The sequence below is a fragment of the Ranitomeya variabilis genome, chromosome 3, assembly GCF_051348905.1.
Source record: "Ranitomeya variabilis isolate aRanVar5 chromosome 3, aRanVar5.hap1, whole genome shotgun sequence".
NCBI classification, from domain to species: Eukaryota; Metazoa; Chordata; class Amphibia; order Anura; family Dendrobatidae; genus Ranitomeya; species Ranitomeya variabilis.
In genome coordinates, this window is record NC_135234.1 from 618,283,467 (window position 1) to 618,302,381 (window position 18,915).

At 42.1% G+C, this 18,915-nt stretch overlaps 1 protein-coding gene and 1 long non-coding RNA gene across 2 annotated transcripts in view; one reads left to right on the plus strand and one right to left on the minus strand.

Moving 5' to 3' along the window:
• The window catches only part of LOC143816692 (uncharacterized), a 38,285-nt gene extending 28,491 nt beyond the window's left edge, over positions 1-9,794 (plus strand). Inside the window, exons 3-4 of the long non-coding RNA XR_013223980.1 lie at positions 6,500-6,570; positions 9,704-9,794. This is a non-coding gene — a long non-coding RNA (uncharacterized LOC143816692). The remainder of the gene's footprint in view (positions 1-6,499; positions 6,571-9,703) is intronic.
• Positions 9,795-15,608: 5,814 nt separating this feature from the next.
• The window catches only part of HTR2A (5-hydroxytryptamine receptor 2A), a 144,325-nt gene continuing 141,018 nt past the window's right edge, over positions 15,609-18,915 (minus strand). Inside the window, exon 4 of the mRNA XM_077297391.1 lies at positions 15,609-17,678. Coding sequence (XP_077153506.1) covers positions 16,897-17,678 — 782 coding nt within the window. The 3' untranslated portion in view covers positions 15,609-16,896. The remainder of the gene's footprint in view (positions 17,679-18,915) is intronic.

Genomic DNA, 18,915 nt, shown 5'->3' on the forward strand with positions numbered 1-18,915 from the left:
GGGGGCGCAGGATGTGAGCAGCACATGACAGGATGGGGGCGCAGGATGTGAGCAGCACATACCAGGATGGGGGTGCAGGATGGGAGCAGCACATGACAGCATGGGGGCGCAGGATAGGAGCAGCAGATACCAGAATGGGGGCGCAGGATGGGAGCAGCACATGACAGCATGGGGGTGCAGGATGGGAGCACCACATGACAGGATGGGGGTGCAGGATGGGAGCACATGACAGGATGAGGGCTCAGGAAGAGAGTAGCACATGACAAGATGGAGGCGCACAAAACAGGATGAGGGTTCAGGATGGGGGCTGTACATGACAGGATGGGGGCGCAGGAAGGAAGCAGCACATACCAGTATGGAGACCATATACCAATATAAATGCTCGCCAGCCGGGCGTAGAACGGGTTCAATAGCTAGTTTGTATTATATTACTGTAATTATCAGGTCAGTACAAATAGACCTGAAAAATGGGCAGCCTCCAAATGTTTGTCCTTTCCAAGATGATTTTGCATTTTCACAAAGAATAGACCTGAATTGTCAAACATGTTCTTCCTATATTTCTCAGAAAACACTGTAAAAAAGCACAAAAATAGGTATATTGCTTTTTACATAGATATGTTTGACTATATGGTAAACTTGTATTTTTGTACTGTGCATACACCTTCAGTTATGTTATTACAATGAAAAGGGGCAACTGTTTTATCACCGCTACTTTCTTATGTTATTAAAACACATTTGTAACAAGGCCATAATTATGTGGATACACTTATAAGAAGGATTTATGGTCTCTATGGCAATTCCATGCAGCTTCAGTGATGAGTGGTGACGCTTGTCACTGAAGCTGCTTTCTCGCAGCTCAATGTCTCCTGGTTTTCAGCCTGAATGGTCACATCATGCCACCGTTCAGTTTCAGAACCAGATGTCACAGAGATGGACAGTATGGATTATCTGTACGTCGGACAGGTGAGGGATATGGTTGTTTATTATTTTTGTTTTTTTTACAGGGGACATGGCCTTCAATGGATTAAGCGTAAAGGTGAGCATAACTTTTTTATTATTAAATAAATGTGTAAAACAGGGTGCTTTGATTTATTTCAAATAAAGGATTTTATCCTTGCTGTGTGTTTATTTCAAAACTTACTATGGGGTTAGTAATGGCAGCATCCTACAGATGTCTCTCCATTACTAACCCCTGGGCTTGATGTCAGCTGATGACAATACAAAGCTGACATCAATCCCAACCCTATTACCTCGCCTGCCACAGCCTCAGAGCAAGTGGGAAGAGCGAGGCTAAGCACCAGGTTTGGCTCATCTTATGGATGTGCCATTTCTGAGGTGGCTGAGGGCCGATGTTGGTAGACTGGTAGGAGGGGCAATATCTGTGGCCCGTTCCCAGGCTATTAATATCAACACACAGCTGTCTGTTTAGCCTTTGTTGGTTTGAATTTATAGGGGGACCCTACATCATTTGTTTTCTGGGGTCCCCATAAATTCACCAGTAAAGGCTAAGCAAACAGCTGTGAGCTGTTATTAATAGTCTGAGAACCTTTTGGAATATTGTCCCTTTTCCCAGATCATTAACTTCAGACCCCAGCTGTGCGCTTTCCCTCTGCTGGTTATGAAAATTACATGGGACCCAACGCCATTTTTTTAAATTAAATTCTTTATTTTACACAGGAGGTACACTGTAGATGCTGAATACAACTCCCATCATTGCAATTCTAAACTCAGGGAGACCAGGCAACAATGATGAGAGCTGCCTTCAGCACCTGGGATCAGCGCGAACTGTACTGCTTTTCACAGGCGCTGACACACAAAAGCAAACGGATACACGAATGTCACATACGTACATACTGAGGGCACACAGACACGGACTACAGATCTCACCAGTACTGGTTTTTCCTGTAGAGGAATCATCAGCATGTGTGAAGGAGGCCTTAGGCAGTGGCATTTCTGCCAATGAATTTAGTGAGACAGTGACACAGGCAAGTTATGTAAAATGCCTTTTATTGTCCATATATTACACACATGAAATTGCTGACCTCCAGATCTCACTGGGTCACACGTAAATAAAGTCAAGTGCTGGTTTTTTTTAATCTGTTTTAGCTTCACACAGCCAGGCATACTGTACATGTTGGCATATTGTATGTGTTCATGTTCATGGAATCATAGAATGGTAGAGTTGGAAGGGACCTCCAGGGTCATCTGGTCCAACCTCCTGCTCTAAGCAGCATTCACTAAATCATCTGTCCAGCCTCTGTTTGAAGACTTCCCTTGGAGGAGAACTCGCCACCTCTCATGGCAGCCTGTTCCACTCATTGATTACCCTAACTGTCAAAAAGGGTTTTTTTAATATCTAATCTGTGTCTCCTCCCATTCAGTTTCATGCCATTGCTTCTAGTCTTTCCTTGTGCAAATGAGAATAAAGATGATCCTTCTACAATGTGACAGCCCTTGAGATATTTGTAGACAGCTATTAAGTCTCCTCTCAGTCTTCTTTTTGGCAAGCTAAACATTCCCAAATCCTGTAAACGTTCCTCATAGGACATGGTTTGCAGACCAGTCACCATTCTGGTCACTCTTCTCTGAACTTGCTCCAGTTTGTTGATGTCTTTTTTAAAATATGGTGCCCAAAACAGGACAGAGTATTCCAGATGAGGTCTGACCAAAGAGGAGTAGATGGCAATAATGACTTCACGTGATCTAGACTGTATGCTTCTGTTAATACATCCCAGAATTGTATTTGCCCTTTTTCCTGCTGCATAACACTGTTGACTCATATTCGGTCTGTGATCTATTAGTATACCAAGTCTTTTTCACATGTTCTGTTGCTTAGCCCTATTCCTCCCATTCTGTATATGCTTTTTTCATTTTTATTGCCCAGATGTAGTACTTTGCATTTTTCCCTGTTAAAAATAATTCTGTTAGTTGCTGCCCACTGCTCCAGTTTATTTATATCTTTTTGAATCCTCTCTCTCTTCTCTAGTATTAGCTATCCCTCATAGCTTTGTGTCATCAGCAAATTTAATCAGTGTACCCTCAATTTCTTCATCTAAATCATTTATAAAGATGTTGAACAATACAAGGCCCAGGACAGAGCCCTGTAGTATCCCACTTGAGACATTCTTCCAACTGGATGTGCAGCCATTTACGACCACTCTTTGGGTCCGATCACTAAGCCAGTTATGAATCCACCTAACAGTTGCCTTGTCCATTCCATACTTAGTCATTTTTTCAATAAGGATTGTGTGAGATACTTTGTCAAATGCTTTGCTGACATCAAGATATACTATATCTACAGCATTTCCCTGATCCACCCAGTCAGTGATTCTGTCATAGAAGGAAATTAAATTAGTCTGACATGATCTATTAGTTACAAACCCATGCTGACTCTGTTTAATCACTTCATTCATATCCAGGTACTTACATGTTGTTTAATAATTTGTTCAAAGATCTTTCCTGGTATAGATGTCTGACTCACTGGCCTATAATTCCCTGGGTCCACCTTCTTCAACTTTTTGAAGATAAGAACAACATTTGCTCTTCTCCAGTCTTCTAGGACTTCTTCTGTTCTCCAAGAATTTTCAAAGATTATGGAGAGTGGTTCAAAATATTTGCCTACTATATATGTGCATGTCTGCGTATTGTTTGTGTGGTAAGGATGTGGCGGGGACACTCACGTGCCTTCTTTCTTTTGAACACTGAACACATGTTTCACGTACGGCACCCTGTTGTTTTACTAATCTAATGTGCGGTTTCCTAATGTTATTATACTGTTATGTGATGCACTTGTTATATACTGTGTGTAAGCTTAGGGACAGCTTGGGACCGTAGGGGGACTAGAATAGAAGGGGGCATCATAGATATAGGATAGAGAAAAGGAGCGTTACGCTCCCTCTCCCATCATCCCCCTGTCAACGTCTGACGTCACTGTCGCCAACACTGACAGTGGGCGCGATGACGTCAGTACTCGGCGCCTGCAGTCGGAGATGAGCAGGGAGCAGCACAGGAACCAGGAGGAAGAGAGGTGAGTATTTAGTTTATGGGGCTACATTGCACTACAGAGGGTGGCTATGGGGGTGCATAACACTACAGAGGGTGGCTATGGGGGTGCATTATACTACAAAGGATGCCTATGGGGCTGCATTACACTTCAAATGATGTCTATGGGGTGCATTTCACTACAAAGGATGCCTATGGGGGTACATTACACTTCAAATGATGTCTATGGGGGTGCATTACACTTCAAATGATGTCTATGGGGCTGCATTACAATACAAAGGATGCCTATGGGGCTGCATTACACTACAATGGATGCCTATGGGGCTGCATTACACTACAAAGGATGCCTATGGAGCTGTGTTACACTATAGAGTTCCATGATTTTCAGTATCATGTCTATGCCGACGACACACAGATCTCTGGACCAGATTTCTCCACTCTACTAACCAGAATCCCACAATGTCTGTCTGCTATTTCATCCTTCTTCTCCACTAGATTTCTAAATCTTAATATGGACAAAACAGAATTCATCATCTTTCTCCCATCTCACTTGACTCTCCCAACAGACCTATCCATTAAAGTAAATGGCTGCCCACTCTCCCCAGTCCCACAAGCTCGCTGCCTCAGGGTAATCCTTGACACTGATCTCTCCTTCAAACCACATATCCAAGCCCTTTCCATTTCCTGCCGACTCTTAACTCAAAAATATTTCCCGGATCCGTACATTCCTCAACCAAGAATCTGCAAAAACCCTAGTCCATGCCCTCATCATCTCTCGCCTTGACTACTGCAACCTGCTCTGTGGCCTCCCCTCTAACACTCTCGCACCCCTCCAATCTATTTTAAACTCTGCTGCCCGAATAAGCTACCTGTCCCCCTGCTATTCCCCAGCCTCTCCCCTCTGTCAATCCCTGCACTGGCTCCCCATTACCCAACAACTCCAGTTCAAAACCCTAACCATGACATACAAAGCCATCCACAACCTGTCTCCTCCATACATCTGTGACCTCGTCTCCAGGTACTTACCTGCACGCAACCTCCGACCCTCACAAGAGCTCCTTCTCTACTCTCCTCTTATCTCCACTTGCACCAATAACATACAAGATTTATCCCGCGCATCCCCCATACTCTGGAACTCTCTACCCCAACACATCAGACTCTCACCTATGGTGGAAACCTTCAAAAAGAACCTGAAGACCTATCTCTTCCGACAAGCCTACAACCTGCAGTAACCACCGATAGACCAAACCGCTCCATGACCAGCTCTACCCTCGTCTACTGTATTCTCACCCATCCCTTGTAGATTGTGAGCCCTTGCAGGCAGGGTCCTCTCTCCTTATGTACCAGTCATGACTTGTATTGATTAAGATTATTGTACTTGTCTTTTATTATGTATACCCCTCCTCACATGTAAAGCGCTATGGAATAAAGGGCACTATAATAAATAATAATAATAGAGGCTGCTTATGGGGCTGCATTACACTACAAAGGATGCCTATGGGGCTGCATTACACTACAAAGGATGCCTATGGGGGTGCATTACATTACAAATGATGGCTATGGGGATGCATTACACTACAACGAATGCCTATGGGGGTGCATTACACTACAAAGGATGCCTATGGGGGTGCATTACACTGCAAAGGGTGCCTATGGGGTGCACTACACTACAAAGGCTGCCTATGGGGGTGCATTATGCTATAGAGGCTGCCTTTGGGGATGCATTACACTATAGAGGATGCCTATGGGGCTGCATTACATTATAGAGGATGCCTATGGGGGTGCATTACGCTATATAGGCTGCCTATGGGGGTGCATTATGCCATAGAGGCTGCCTATGGGAGTGCATTATACTATAGAGGCTGCCTATGGGGAGTGCATTATACTATATGGAGGCCTATGGGGAGTGCATTATACTATATTGAGGACTATCTGGTGTATTATGCTATATGGAGGCTTTCTAGGGGACCATGATACAGTGTGGAGACTATAGTGAGGGGCCATCATACAGTTTTGGAGCCATTAAACAGTTTGGGGGATATAAAGGGGTCAGTATATACTGTATACAGTGAGGGGGCATTGTACTGTGTATAAGAGAGCATCATACTGTGTATAGAGGAGCTGTACAGGGGGGAGACTCGGGACATTATTAAATGTAAAGTGGGCACTTATTGTTATATTGGAATTCAGGTTACTGTGACTGTCAAATGGGCACACATGGGACAATATTACTTTTTAGGGGACAAAATGTTGGCACTGTTTTCTAGGGCACTGGGATGACTGTGACCGCGACGTCACAAAGGTCCTTTGCGCAAAGCATCCCTGGGAACGGAAGTGTGGGAGAAAATGGAAGTATGTGGAGAAATTCATGCAAACATTGTGACATAATTTCAAGTGACATATTTTAAGTGTATCATCTGAAATATACCACAATGATAACCCATGGTATATTCTCCTTCATGCTGTCATGCCCTGATCCATCTGCTTTCATTAACAGGTACGTCTCCTACTCTGGATTAGCCACTGCACCCCTGAATCCCATGTACTTCTCTCCCTCTGTTCTAAGTGGTACGTTGCTTCTTTTTCCCTGACTTTAATTCCTGTATCATTCTGAAAACTTTTCTGACTGCATATTGACATATCTGTGCTCCTCACACCTAGCCCCATCTTTTGATCTTATCCTGCCTCTGTCTTCATCTTTGGTAGTCAAATGTTGTATTAACTGCAATCTGCTAATTGTCCCCTGCTGTGGACTTTCCTCCACCTCCTTCCTCCCCTCCCTGTCTCACCTGGCTTCATTTCTTGGTCATTAGAATGGTATAAGTTGCATGGAGTGGGTCAGATCTGACTTTAGTCAGATGTGACATAATTTCTAGTGACGTATTTTAAGTGTATCATCTGAAATATACCAGAAATAGTCCAGAAATCGGCCAGACGGTAAGACTAATCACTGTATTCTAACTTTACTTGCCTTTCTTTTTCTCCCCTGCTCTTTAACCATGCTCACATTTCCCCCACAGTTTTTTTTCCTCCACTAATCCTCACTCTCCTCCACTAACCCCATACCCTCGCACCCTCAAACCACATAACTATCTCCCCTTTCTCTTACCCCCCCGCCTCATTGATCACTAATCCTCCCCCTATCCTTCTCACACTATGAGAAACTATCGCAACCCCTCACACTTAAAATCTGTGCCACTGACCCCCACCCCCCTGCTTCCTCTCCCTGGGGCACTTTGGAATGCCCGCTCTATATGCAACAAGCTCCACGTGATCCATGATCTCTTTACTTCCCGCAACCTTTCCTTCCTTGCCCTCACTGAGACCTGGCTGACGCCCGATGACACGGCCTCCCCTGCAGCACTGAGTTACGGTGGCCTCCAATTTACCCACACTCCTCGCTCTGGCAACAGACATGGTGGAGGAGTGGGTATCCTTCTTTCTAAAAACTGTTTTTTTTAACCCTATCCAAAGTGCGACGAACCAATAGGCAACCTTGGCATCACAATCTCACAAAAAAACTTAGACAAGCATCCAGGGTTGCAGAGCGTCGTTGGAAGAAAACACGCCTGCCAGACGACTTCACTGCTTTCAAACAAGCTACATTTGACTTCAAATTAGCCCTCACCTCCGCTAAACAGACCTATTTCACTAACCTTGTATCTTCACTATCCTACAACCCAAAACAACTGTTCAGCACATTTAAGTCCCTCCTCCGCCCACCACTGCCACCCCCAACTCCCCTCATCTCCTCTGAGGACTTTGCCACCTACTTCAAAAACAAGATCGACCAAACAAGGCAAACCCTAACTGTTCCACGTCCCCAACCACTCCATATACCAGACCTCTGCCCTTCCCTAATAACCTCCCTCTCCAACATCACTGAAGGAGAGCTTACTCGCCTCTTCTCCAAATCACACCTCACCACCTGTGCACTTGACCCCAGCCCCTCCCACTTGCTCCCCAACCTCACTAACATGCTCATTCCAGCCCTAACCCATCTCTTCAACCTATCGCTATCTTCTGGTACCTTCCCCTCTGCCTTCAAACATGCCACCATCACACCATCCTCAAAAAAACTAGCCTTGACCCAACTGCTATGCCTAGCTACCGCCCCATATCACTGCTCCCGTTTGCTTAAAAACTCCTTGAGCAGCATGTCCATGCTCAAATTTCCTCCCACCTCTCATCTAACTCTCTCCTTGACAACCTCCAATCTGGCTTCCGCCCCAACCACTCCACCGAAACTGCCCTGACAAAAATTACTAATGACTTACTCACAGCCAAAGCTAACAGACAGTTCTCCATCCTCCTCCTTCTTGACCTGTCCTCTGCTTTTGACACAGTCGATCACTGCCTACTGCTACAGATTATTTCTTCCCTTGGCATCACCCTCCTCTGTGGCCTCCCCGCTAACTCTCTTGCACCACTCCAGTCTGTCCTCAACTCTGCTGCCCGGCTAATCCACCTCTCTCTCTCTCTTCCACTGGCTCCCAATTCCCCAACGAATCCAGTTCAAACTACTAACACTGATCTACAAAGCCATCCACAACCTGTCCCCTCCCTATATCGCTGAACTAATCTCCCAATACCTTCCCTCACGTAATCTCTGATCCTCCCAAGACCTCCTACTCTCCACCACACTTATTCGGTCCTCACACAACCGCCTCCAAGATTTCTCCCGAATATCCCCCATCCTCTGGAATTCCATGCCTCAACACGTCCGACTATCCACCACCCTCGGATGCTTCAGACGGAACCTGAAAACCCATCTCTTCAAGAAAGCCTACAGCCTGCAATAACCATTCTGCCGCCTCACCATCGCCAGAGCAACCACCTCACCACCGCCAGAGCTGCTGCACCTCCGACCTGTCTCTTCCCCACTATCCCATAGAATGTAAGTCCGCAAGGACAGGGTCCTCTCTCCCCTCTGTACCAGTCTGTCACTGTGAACGTGTTTACTGTAAACGATATTTATAACCCTGTATGTAACCCCTTTCTCATGTACAGCACCATGGAATTAATGGTGCTATATAAATAAATAATAATAATAATAAAACATGGAAACAACATACAACTCCACGCAGATGTTGTATAGAAGTACTCCCATGACCTTTTTTTCACTAAGCCTGTATATATGCATTGTAGTGTCAGTGTGTTAATATTCTCACCTTTCGGGGTCTTCTCCGGTATCCAGCCCTGTTCCACTCCTCTTCTGAATGTCAACACTCTACAAACGAAGGCCTTGCTCATATAAGCGTATAACACGGCCGAGTTCTATGTGATGTTTCATCGTATAGCACTTGGCCCACTATGGCGCTGAACAGATCTACAATCTTTTTCTCATGCTGAAAAAAAATCACAGCATGTTGCAAGTGGCTCTGGAATACGGATCACGTGCACCGATACAAATCTATGGGTGCGTGTAAAACATCGGACTACTCTCGGATGTCATCCAAGTGTATTCCGACATCCGCAGACCCAGGCAATGGAGAACATGTAGAAATTAAGTTCTCTGTCTTCTCCGCACAATACAATGATACAATTCTGTCGTGAGAAAATCAGATCATATTAAGATGACACTCGGCTCAGACTCTGACAGAGTTTGAGCCTAGTGTCATTAGAATAATCGAGCCTTGTGATCTTGGACTAAGTCTCTTTTACGATATGAGTCTACAGAACCTCTGCTGATGTTCCATAGATACTTCTGGGTCACACAGAGCACAGTGAACCGGAGAGTCTGCAGAGCGGTGACATCATTGAGAAGAGCAGAATGTGGCTGGATCCAAGAGAAGATAGTGGTAGGTGTATATTAATTCACACACTACATGCACATACAGTATATACACGTTTAGTGAAAAGAAACTTCATGGGAGTGCTTCTTTAATGTGAGTCACGCAATATAAAGGAGCATTAGATATTTTAATTCATTTCAATCTTGGAAAGGTCTTTAAAATATCCGTGTCTCAGATATGTCCAAGTGACCTCAACAGAACACAGCATTAAAAATAACTGCATTGATTTAATTTATAATATTGCTCAAAAATATACAATGCATCTTCACAAAAATGAACCATCTGAATTAAAAACATTAATATATTAAATAGCACATGGAAAACACTGTAAAATATGCAGATAATGGGTACAGATGCCACGGGTACATTCAATTTATTTAACATTTTTATGATTATTAGCTTAAGTTAAAATATACAAAAAACAATCCACAATCCAGTGACATCTTCATGTGGCATTTCCAAAGCACGGTCAAGAGATGTAGCAAAAATGTATTCAGAAATCCATATAAATATTTGTTACAATATAAATACCATAGTAACAAGACTGCAAAAATTGAGGTGGTATCTATCCCCCCCAAATCATCCATGTCAATAACTTTCTCTAGAACCCCATTTCTAGAATTGGTACATCCAGGCGGTACGATCAAGCCAGGTAAATAGTTATGCGGGTTTATGGTTTCTTCTGTAATTAGTTTCTGAACTTTTATTATATTAGGTTAATTTAATTTAACTATGTAATCTTGAACATTATTCCAATCTGTATTTCAGAAAGGAACACGGGTCACTTAGGTATAAGAGTATTAATAGTAAGGCCATGGCAGCAGTTTTCCCAAAGTTTACAGTACCATGTAAACCTATGGGGAAAAAAACCCGCTGTGCACATGCTGCGGAAAAATCCGCGCGGAAACGCAGCGGATTATTTTCCGCAGCATGTCAATTCTTTCTGCGGATTTCGCAGCGGTTTTCAACATGCACCAATAGGAAAGTGCAGTTGAAAACCCGCAGAGGAATCCGCAGAAGAAACCGCGATGAAATCCACAGTGAAAACCGCAGTGGTTTTGCACTGCGGATTTTCCAAATCCGCTGGGGAAAAATCCGCAGCAGATTCCGCAATGTGTGCACATACCCTAAAAGCGCTGAAAACCCTGCAGAGCAAAAATAAGTACAAACATCAGCTTGTAGTTATGTGAAATCAGGCTTCCTTGATCTAATAAACCCACTGGTAAAGTGGACTTTACAAATATATTGGGCCTGATTCATCACTGCATGTTCGACAGTTTTTTGGTATGAAAACCTCTCAATTAGTAACTTCTAGATTTGCAATAGATTCCTCAATCAATTTGTACCTTTTTTAAGTCATTTTTGTTGTTTAGATAGTTTTCAGATTTTATGTCAGTGTTGATTTTACAGATGTTTTAGACCGATACAGCAAATGCAATTTTTTGTTGCAAAATTTGTGCTTTAATCCCCCCCCTGCAGTGATTTTATGCCAGTCAGTTTTTGGAGAAAATGTGTTACTTTTTTGCTCTACAAAGTTGCAGAACGGGTCAAAGATAAAAAAAAGATCGTGTTTGATTTTGTGCAAAATTAATGAAGCTATTTCGAGGAGTGTGTCGAAAAACTGGCAACAAATAGCACAAGAGAAAAAAGTGGATTAAAAAATGCAAATGATGAATCGGAGTCATTGTGTTTCACACTTTGCATTGGTCCCACAGTCTGCATGTATACTCACAATTCTGCTGGTATAAAGCCGACCCCTCTGATCAGGGTCTGATCAGAGTTTGCCTTGGTGATCTGAATTCTGTTATCTACACTCAGATCAGCTAAGATGTAAGAAATGTGTCTGTTTATAGCAGCCAGCATAATTGTGAATGCTGCTCTGTGCTTTAATACAAGCTGTGCTTAAGACCAGGGACACACTAACTTATAGCATCTGATGACATTGGGCTCAAACTCTCGCATGTGATAATTGCAACACAGGTGTGGAGGAGGCGGAGAAAGTAATTTCTCCATCTTCTCCATTGCGATCCAATTCTCACTGCCATTCGCAGCATGCTGCTATTGTTCTTTCATGCTGAATCGGCATGAGAAAATAATCTCAGATCTGCGCTGCCCCATAGTGTAACACTGGTCCGACTGCTATGCAATATTTTTTCGCATAGCACTTGGCCATGTTATACGCTCGTGTGACTCCAGCCAAAGAATCAGTATAGGACCTATAAAGCAATAAACTGTTTCTATCCATATAAACTGTAAAGTTGTCTTCAAAGGGAGCTGTGACTATAAATAAACTAACCACTTTAAGAAATACACTAATATTACTTCAATAACTAAAACCTTTGAAGATCTCAGCCTTCAAGATAAATTGGCGGAAATAATTGCATCAATTAAATGGCCTGCTGAAGTGCTGATCACAGCTTCAGAAGTGAATTTCATACTCTCCGACAATCTCCTGAGAAACAAAAAGCAATCCCAGTCTTAGGCCACATTCACACATTCAATATTTGGTCAGTATTTTACATCAGTATTTGTAAGCCAAAATCAGGAGAGGAACAATCAGTACAAAGGAAAAGTCCAATAGAAACACGTCACCTCTTTGGCATTTTTCACCCACTCCTGGTTTTCGTTTACAGATAATGATGTGAGATGCTAACTAAATACTGAACTTGTGAACATGGCCTTAGGCCTCATTCACATGTCCCATTTTTCTATGTATGAGAAAAACTGACTGATTATTCTGCTCAGGCTCTTATTAGAGCTTCATCAGACTTTCTTCAGAGAGTGGTTTGAGTGTTGTCCAAAACATAATTTCTCCACCTTCTGCATTCTGATAGTCTTTAAAAATCGGACCACAATCCAGTCTGATTTTTTCATGGACCCATTGACTTGAATTACCAATTTTGATCAGACCCTTGGATCAAAATCGGACATGTGTCCGCAATTTTCTGTTTACCTCTCGGATAGCACATGTGAATGAGGCCTAACTGAAAAGCCATGGTGGGTTTTATGAGTGACATGACTGAGGGGTTGGATTCACTTCTGGTTTACCATTACAATTGTAACTGTTAAAGAACCCAAGGGTTCCTCAGCTCTGGGCCAGAGAAGAGCACAGTTACAAATATAACTGTTTTCTCTGGAGGTCCTGTTCTGTCCTGAGTTCTGCAGACAGCTCATTCATTTGAATTGATCATGTGTAATTCTTAATTTCTCCTGTGGAGGTGCTGCAGAGAATGTGGACAGTTACTGCCGGATTTCCCTATAGCATGGGGAAACTGGGTGATCAAGTTATTGTCAAGGGAACATTCTGGCAAGTAGAGATTGTCTGAAGTGGAGAATCCTTTTAATCTTGGAAACCCATTTAGCTAGGGAAAACATTACTGGTGACTAGTGATGATTGCTGGTGCTTATTGGATGTGTGGCCTGAGGTGACCCTGTAAAACAATGTTCACGTGGTAATGCGGGAAAGGAGGAATAGTCTTTACTTCATTTTTTTAGGTTTTGATCGGATTATACTTTTAGATGTTTGTGATGCAAATATGTATAATTTATAACATTCAATTTAAAATCTACATATGTTCTTCAGTAACTATACTTTTCTTTATCTCACACAAATTTTGAGTTACGATATATATTCTCTCCATTCACATCTACATTTACATAAAAACCGTACCTACTAACAGAACGCAGCAAATTGTGGGAGATCAAAGGATAATTAGCTAGTTAGATATTTCCTGTTAAAAGGGGTTGTGAATGAGATGTTTATTTTTGTATCAAAACTGATTTTATTGTAGTCGCCACTGCCACGTACTTTAAATCCGCCCTTATTCAAATGGATAGCAGCGGATATGCAGTACCCGGCAGCGGCCGCCAGACAGTAAAAATTTAGTGTTGTTTGGCTTCACCAACACTAAGAACTGCTGGTCGGTAGAGGTCCCGGGTGTTGGGCTCTCATCAATCAGATTTTGATGACCTGTCCTTGGGATATAAAAGTGGTGGAACAGCCCTTTAATAAAAAAAATTAGAAAGCGAGAGTAAGGTCGTCTCATGAATTTCATAGAGGCATATGGACCTCATATATTATACAGTATTTATATATATATATATATATATATATATATATATATATATACACACACACAGCACAGACCAAGTTTGGACACACCTCATTTAAAGATTTTTCTGTATTTTCATGACTATGAAAATTGTTCATTCATCAAAACTATGAATTAACACATGTGGAATTATATACTTAACAACTGAAATTATGTCTTATATTCTAGGTTCTTCAAAGTAGCCACCTTTTGCTTTGATGACTGCTTTGCACACTCTTGGCATTCTCTTGATGAGCTTCAAGAGGTAGTCACCGGAAATGGTTTTCACTTCACAGTTGTGCCCTGTCAGGTTTAATAAGTGGGATTTCTTGCCTTATCAACGGAGTTGGGACCATCAGTTGTGTTGAGCAGGAGTCTGGTGGATACACAGCTGATAGTCCTATTGAATAGACTTAGAATTTGTATTATGGCAAGAAAAAAGCAGCTGAGTAAAGAAAAACGAGTGGCCATCATTACTTTTAGAAATGAAGGTCAGTCTGTCTGAAAAATTGCAAAAACTTTGAAAAGTGTCCCCAAGTGCAGTGGCAGAAACCATCAAGCGCTACAAAGAAACTGGCTCACGTGTACCGCCCCAGGAAAGGAAGACCAAGAGTCACCTCTGCTTCTGAGAATAAGTTTATTCGAGTCACCAGCCTCAGAAATCGCAGATTAACAGCAGCAGATTAGACACCAGTTCAATACCACACAGAGTTCTAGCAGCAGACACATCTCTACAACAACTGTTAAGAGGAGACTTTGCGCAGCAGGCCTTCATGGTAAAATAGCTCCTAGGAAACCACTGCTAAGGACAGGCAACAAGCAGAAGAGACTTGTTTGGGCTAAAGAACACAAGGAATGGACATTAGACCAGTGGAAATCTGTGCTTTGGTCTGATGAGTCCAAATTTGAGATCTTTGGTTCCAACCACCATGTCTTTGTGCGATGCAGAAAAGGTGAACGGATGGACTCTACATGCCAGGTTCCCACCGTGAAGCATGGAGGAGGAGGTGTGATGGTGTGGGGGTGCTTTGCTGGTGACACTGTTGGGGATTTATTCAAAATTGAAGACAACATGGCTACCACAGCATCTTGCAGCGGCATGCTATTCCATCCGGTTTGCGATTAGTTGGACCATCATTTATTTTCCAACAGGACAATGACCCCAAACACACCTCCAGGCTGTGTAAGGGCTATTTGACCAAGAAGGAGAGTGATTGGGTGCTACGCCAGATGACCTGGCCTCCACAGTCACCAGACCTGAACCCAATCGAGATGGTTTTGGGTGAGCTGGACCGCAGAGTGAAGGCAAAAGGGCCAACAAGTGCTAAGCATCTCTGGGAACTCCTTCAAGATTGTTGGGAAACCATTCCCGGTGACCACCTCTTGAAGCTCATCAAGAGAATGCCAAGAGTGTGCAAAGCAGTCATCAAAGCAAAAGGTGGCTACTTTGAAGAACCTAGAATATAAGACATAATTTCAGTTGTTTCACACTTTTTTTGTTAAGTATATAATTCCACATGTGTTAATTTATAGTTTTGATGCCTTCAGTGTGAATGTACAATTTTCATAGTCATGAAAATACAGAGAAATCTTTAAATGAGAAGGTGTGTGTATATATAGATAAATAATACAACGTATGATGTAAAAAATCCAGCAAACATGCTGAAATTTACATATGGACCACTGGGTTATGAGAGTCCCCAGTGAGCCATATGTAAATTTCATCATGTTTGCTGGATTTTTTACGTCACACGTCCTCATGTGTGATAAGTTTATCCCCGCTCTGGCCGCATTTTAAGATACTGTCTTTAAAAGGATTGTCCAACTTTTGGGGACATATATTTTTCTTACCTAATTGCATGGAATTTGAAGCTATTTTTTTTGCACTGTTTGCCTTCTTTAGCCTTTGTGGTGCACTTGCGGTTGCTGGGTGCAGAATCACTTATCAGGGTATCCATTAGGCTATGTTCGCACGATGCGTTTTTGCGGCGTTTTTCCGCAGACAAAGCCTGCTCTGTTGGCAGTGAAGAAGGTGCTTACAAAAGCAGGTTTTACTGCTTTTTTGCTTCATATTTTGTTGTCTTTTGTGTAGGCTAATAAGGTTTAGTCCCCCCCCAAAAAAAAATCATGATGCAACTTTTAAGGTTCTTGCACCTAAAATGCAGCAAAACCTGATACCCTGCGTTTTATACGGTGTTTATGCTGCATGTTTGCACTTACCTATTACTTTCTATGGGTGGAAAACGTTGAAAAAAACTCTGAAAGAAGTGACATGCTGCTGTTGCAAAAACACAGCAGTTTTCAAAATCAGTCAGGAGAAAAAACTATGCGTGTGCATGTGATTTCTGAAATCAAATAGCTGGCACTGTAGAACACAGCTTAAAATTTGCATAAAAACATGCAGCAAATAAAAAAAAGAACGCAGCAAAATCACAGTGTGTGAACATAGCCTAGCAGTCATCTGTTACTGGAGTGGAACTTGAACTACTCTCCACGGTCAACCAGGAGGTGTTTCAGTGCGGAAAAATATGATGTATAAAAGCCAAGTAATAACTCAAAATAGGTACAATAAAACTAAGAAAAAGAATGTATAATGATATTATGTAGTTTCATACTGTGAATGTTGGTAGAAATGAAAAAACTCTTCAAGTATGTCTGAAGTTTTTCATGGTATCTCTTGAAATCCTCTTAATTGAAGGCTGCCCCATACTAGAACATGGATTACTAAGAGTTCAATCACAGATATATGGAGTAATCTGAGGTACAGTAAGATGGATGAGGCATTCGTCATGTAAAATCGTGTTACTTTATACCCTCTTTTTTCCTTTCCTAACAATGAAAAATAAATATTTGTATATCGGATACGTCTATAGTGTCCGGATAGAATATCCCACCTTGGTTTCCATCATAAAATCTTGAAGGCGGTCTTTGATTTCCATAGTTTACTCTTTTATCTCCGTCAGTCAGTTATACAACACGTTGACTCTTATAACATGACCTTATAACATTCACAGACAGCTATCATTTTCATTAACAGACGATTTATCTAACACGGGCAATCCTATAGTCACCAAAGAATAGTCATTTGTTTTGGTTTTGGTTTCCTTCTTCAGGTTCTTCATTTGTGCTAGCTGCAGTTGGCTTGAGTTGTATGCCAGTGCTGGGATGGTGTTCACTAAAATTAATTGTAAAGGCTTCTTTTCCTCCCTGTACCGGCACTGAATATAGCGCGAGAATGCAGAACGGTAGGTTTTATTGAAAAGTGTATAAACCAGTGGATTTACTGCTGATGATAGGTAACCAATCCAAACAAATACTTTCAACAATTCTCCAATAACATGCTCGTTGCATAAGTCCTTGCAGAACACAGCCATAACATTAGTGATGAAAAATGGACACCACATAATCACAAAGAGGAAAAACACAATCCCCAGGACCTTGGAGGCTTTTTGCTCATTGCTGATGGACTGCATAGTTTTTCTTCCATACGGAGCAAATTCTTTTGGCAAAGAACGCTGAAATAGTTTCTCAGATGAAAGAGATGTTTGCGGGAGGAAACTGAACAACGCAAGCTTGCTCTTTGCCCCCAGGTTATTGAAACACAGGTCAGCTTCTTTCTGGAGTGATTTTATAGTTAAAAAGTATGTGACCACCATTATGATTAGAGGAATGAAAAAAGCCACAAAGGAACCAACAATGATGAAGAGATCATCGGATAAAGAACAGTTTTCTTGGTTGAATACTTTGCTGTCGTCCTGGAGGCCGAACACAGGCACTGGCATGGAGATACCTGAACAAAACATAAGAAAAGTGGTAAATATTAATAGTTCTGGAGGCTGAATATAAGGCTAAGGCCATGTTAACACGTTTAGTATTTGGTTAGCATTTTACCTCAGTATTTGTAATCCAAAACCAGGAGTGGAACAATCAGAGGAAAAGTAGAATAGAAGCACATCACCACTTCTGCATTTTTCTCCCACTTCTGGCTTTAGCTTACAAATACTGAGTTAAAATACTGACCAAATACTGAATGTGTAAACGTGGCCTTGAGAAGACCACCAACCTTGCACATTTGATGTATAGTCACACTACCTGGTCTGCTTCGATTGCTTCACATTGCCGCCATTGCAGAGACCGGCAGTGGTAAGTTTAAATCACATCTCTCCTGCCTTTACTCTGCAGCTAAAGCATACTTTAGACGTAGCCTAGCACCTTTTGTCACTGGGTTGGCCATCTTGGATGCAGGACAACTGATACACTGGCCTCAGCAGAGTAATCTGGAGCCAAAGGGAGGGTACCAATTATGATGACCACACATGACAAATGCATTGTCACTTTTCAGTGTTAGGGTGGAGGGTTGCTTTAACACTACTGGCAGCTGCCCTCCAACTATCATCTAGAAGAAAGGTAATTGTGACCACTTATCCTTGGGTGACTTCCCACTCAGCAAAGCTAACATTAACTTCACACACTAGGCATCAAGCAAGGAAGAACGGTCATGATAACATGCAGACATTATGACACCATTGCATTGGGTTGTACTGCCATAACTGTAAATAGAAGTCAAAACCCTTGCATGCCAAAAGTCAGTGTGTCACCTCACTACATATCTCCCACCATGGGTTTTATATATATATAGTTGTTAGACACATTCTATTTTATTGTGTTTTTAGAATATAACAGATAATAGCCCACAGTGTCAACCATATACTCGTTCATTTAAAGCAGCTGGAGAACATGCTGATATTGTGAGAGCTGAGAATGTTTGACTTTGTGATTATTACAAAGCAAGAGAAAAACAGCAGATGTCATGATGTAAAGATCACAACCAAGCCGAAGTTTGCAGATAGATTGTAGTGGACAGAAAGAATAGGATTGTCTGTGAAAACATATTAGTGATATAAGGATGCTAACTGAATTTATTCCCAACTACACAGATGAATATTGTCGCATGGTGCCTGTAGAAACAAGCACTTTTACAATTAACTGCTTATTCAAAACTGCAGCTGTTCTTGAGGATTTAACAC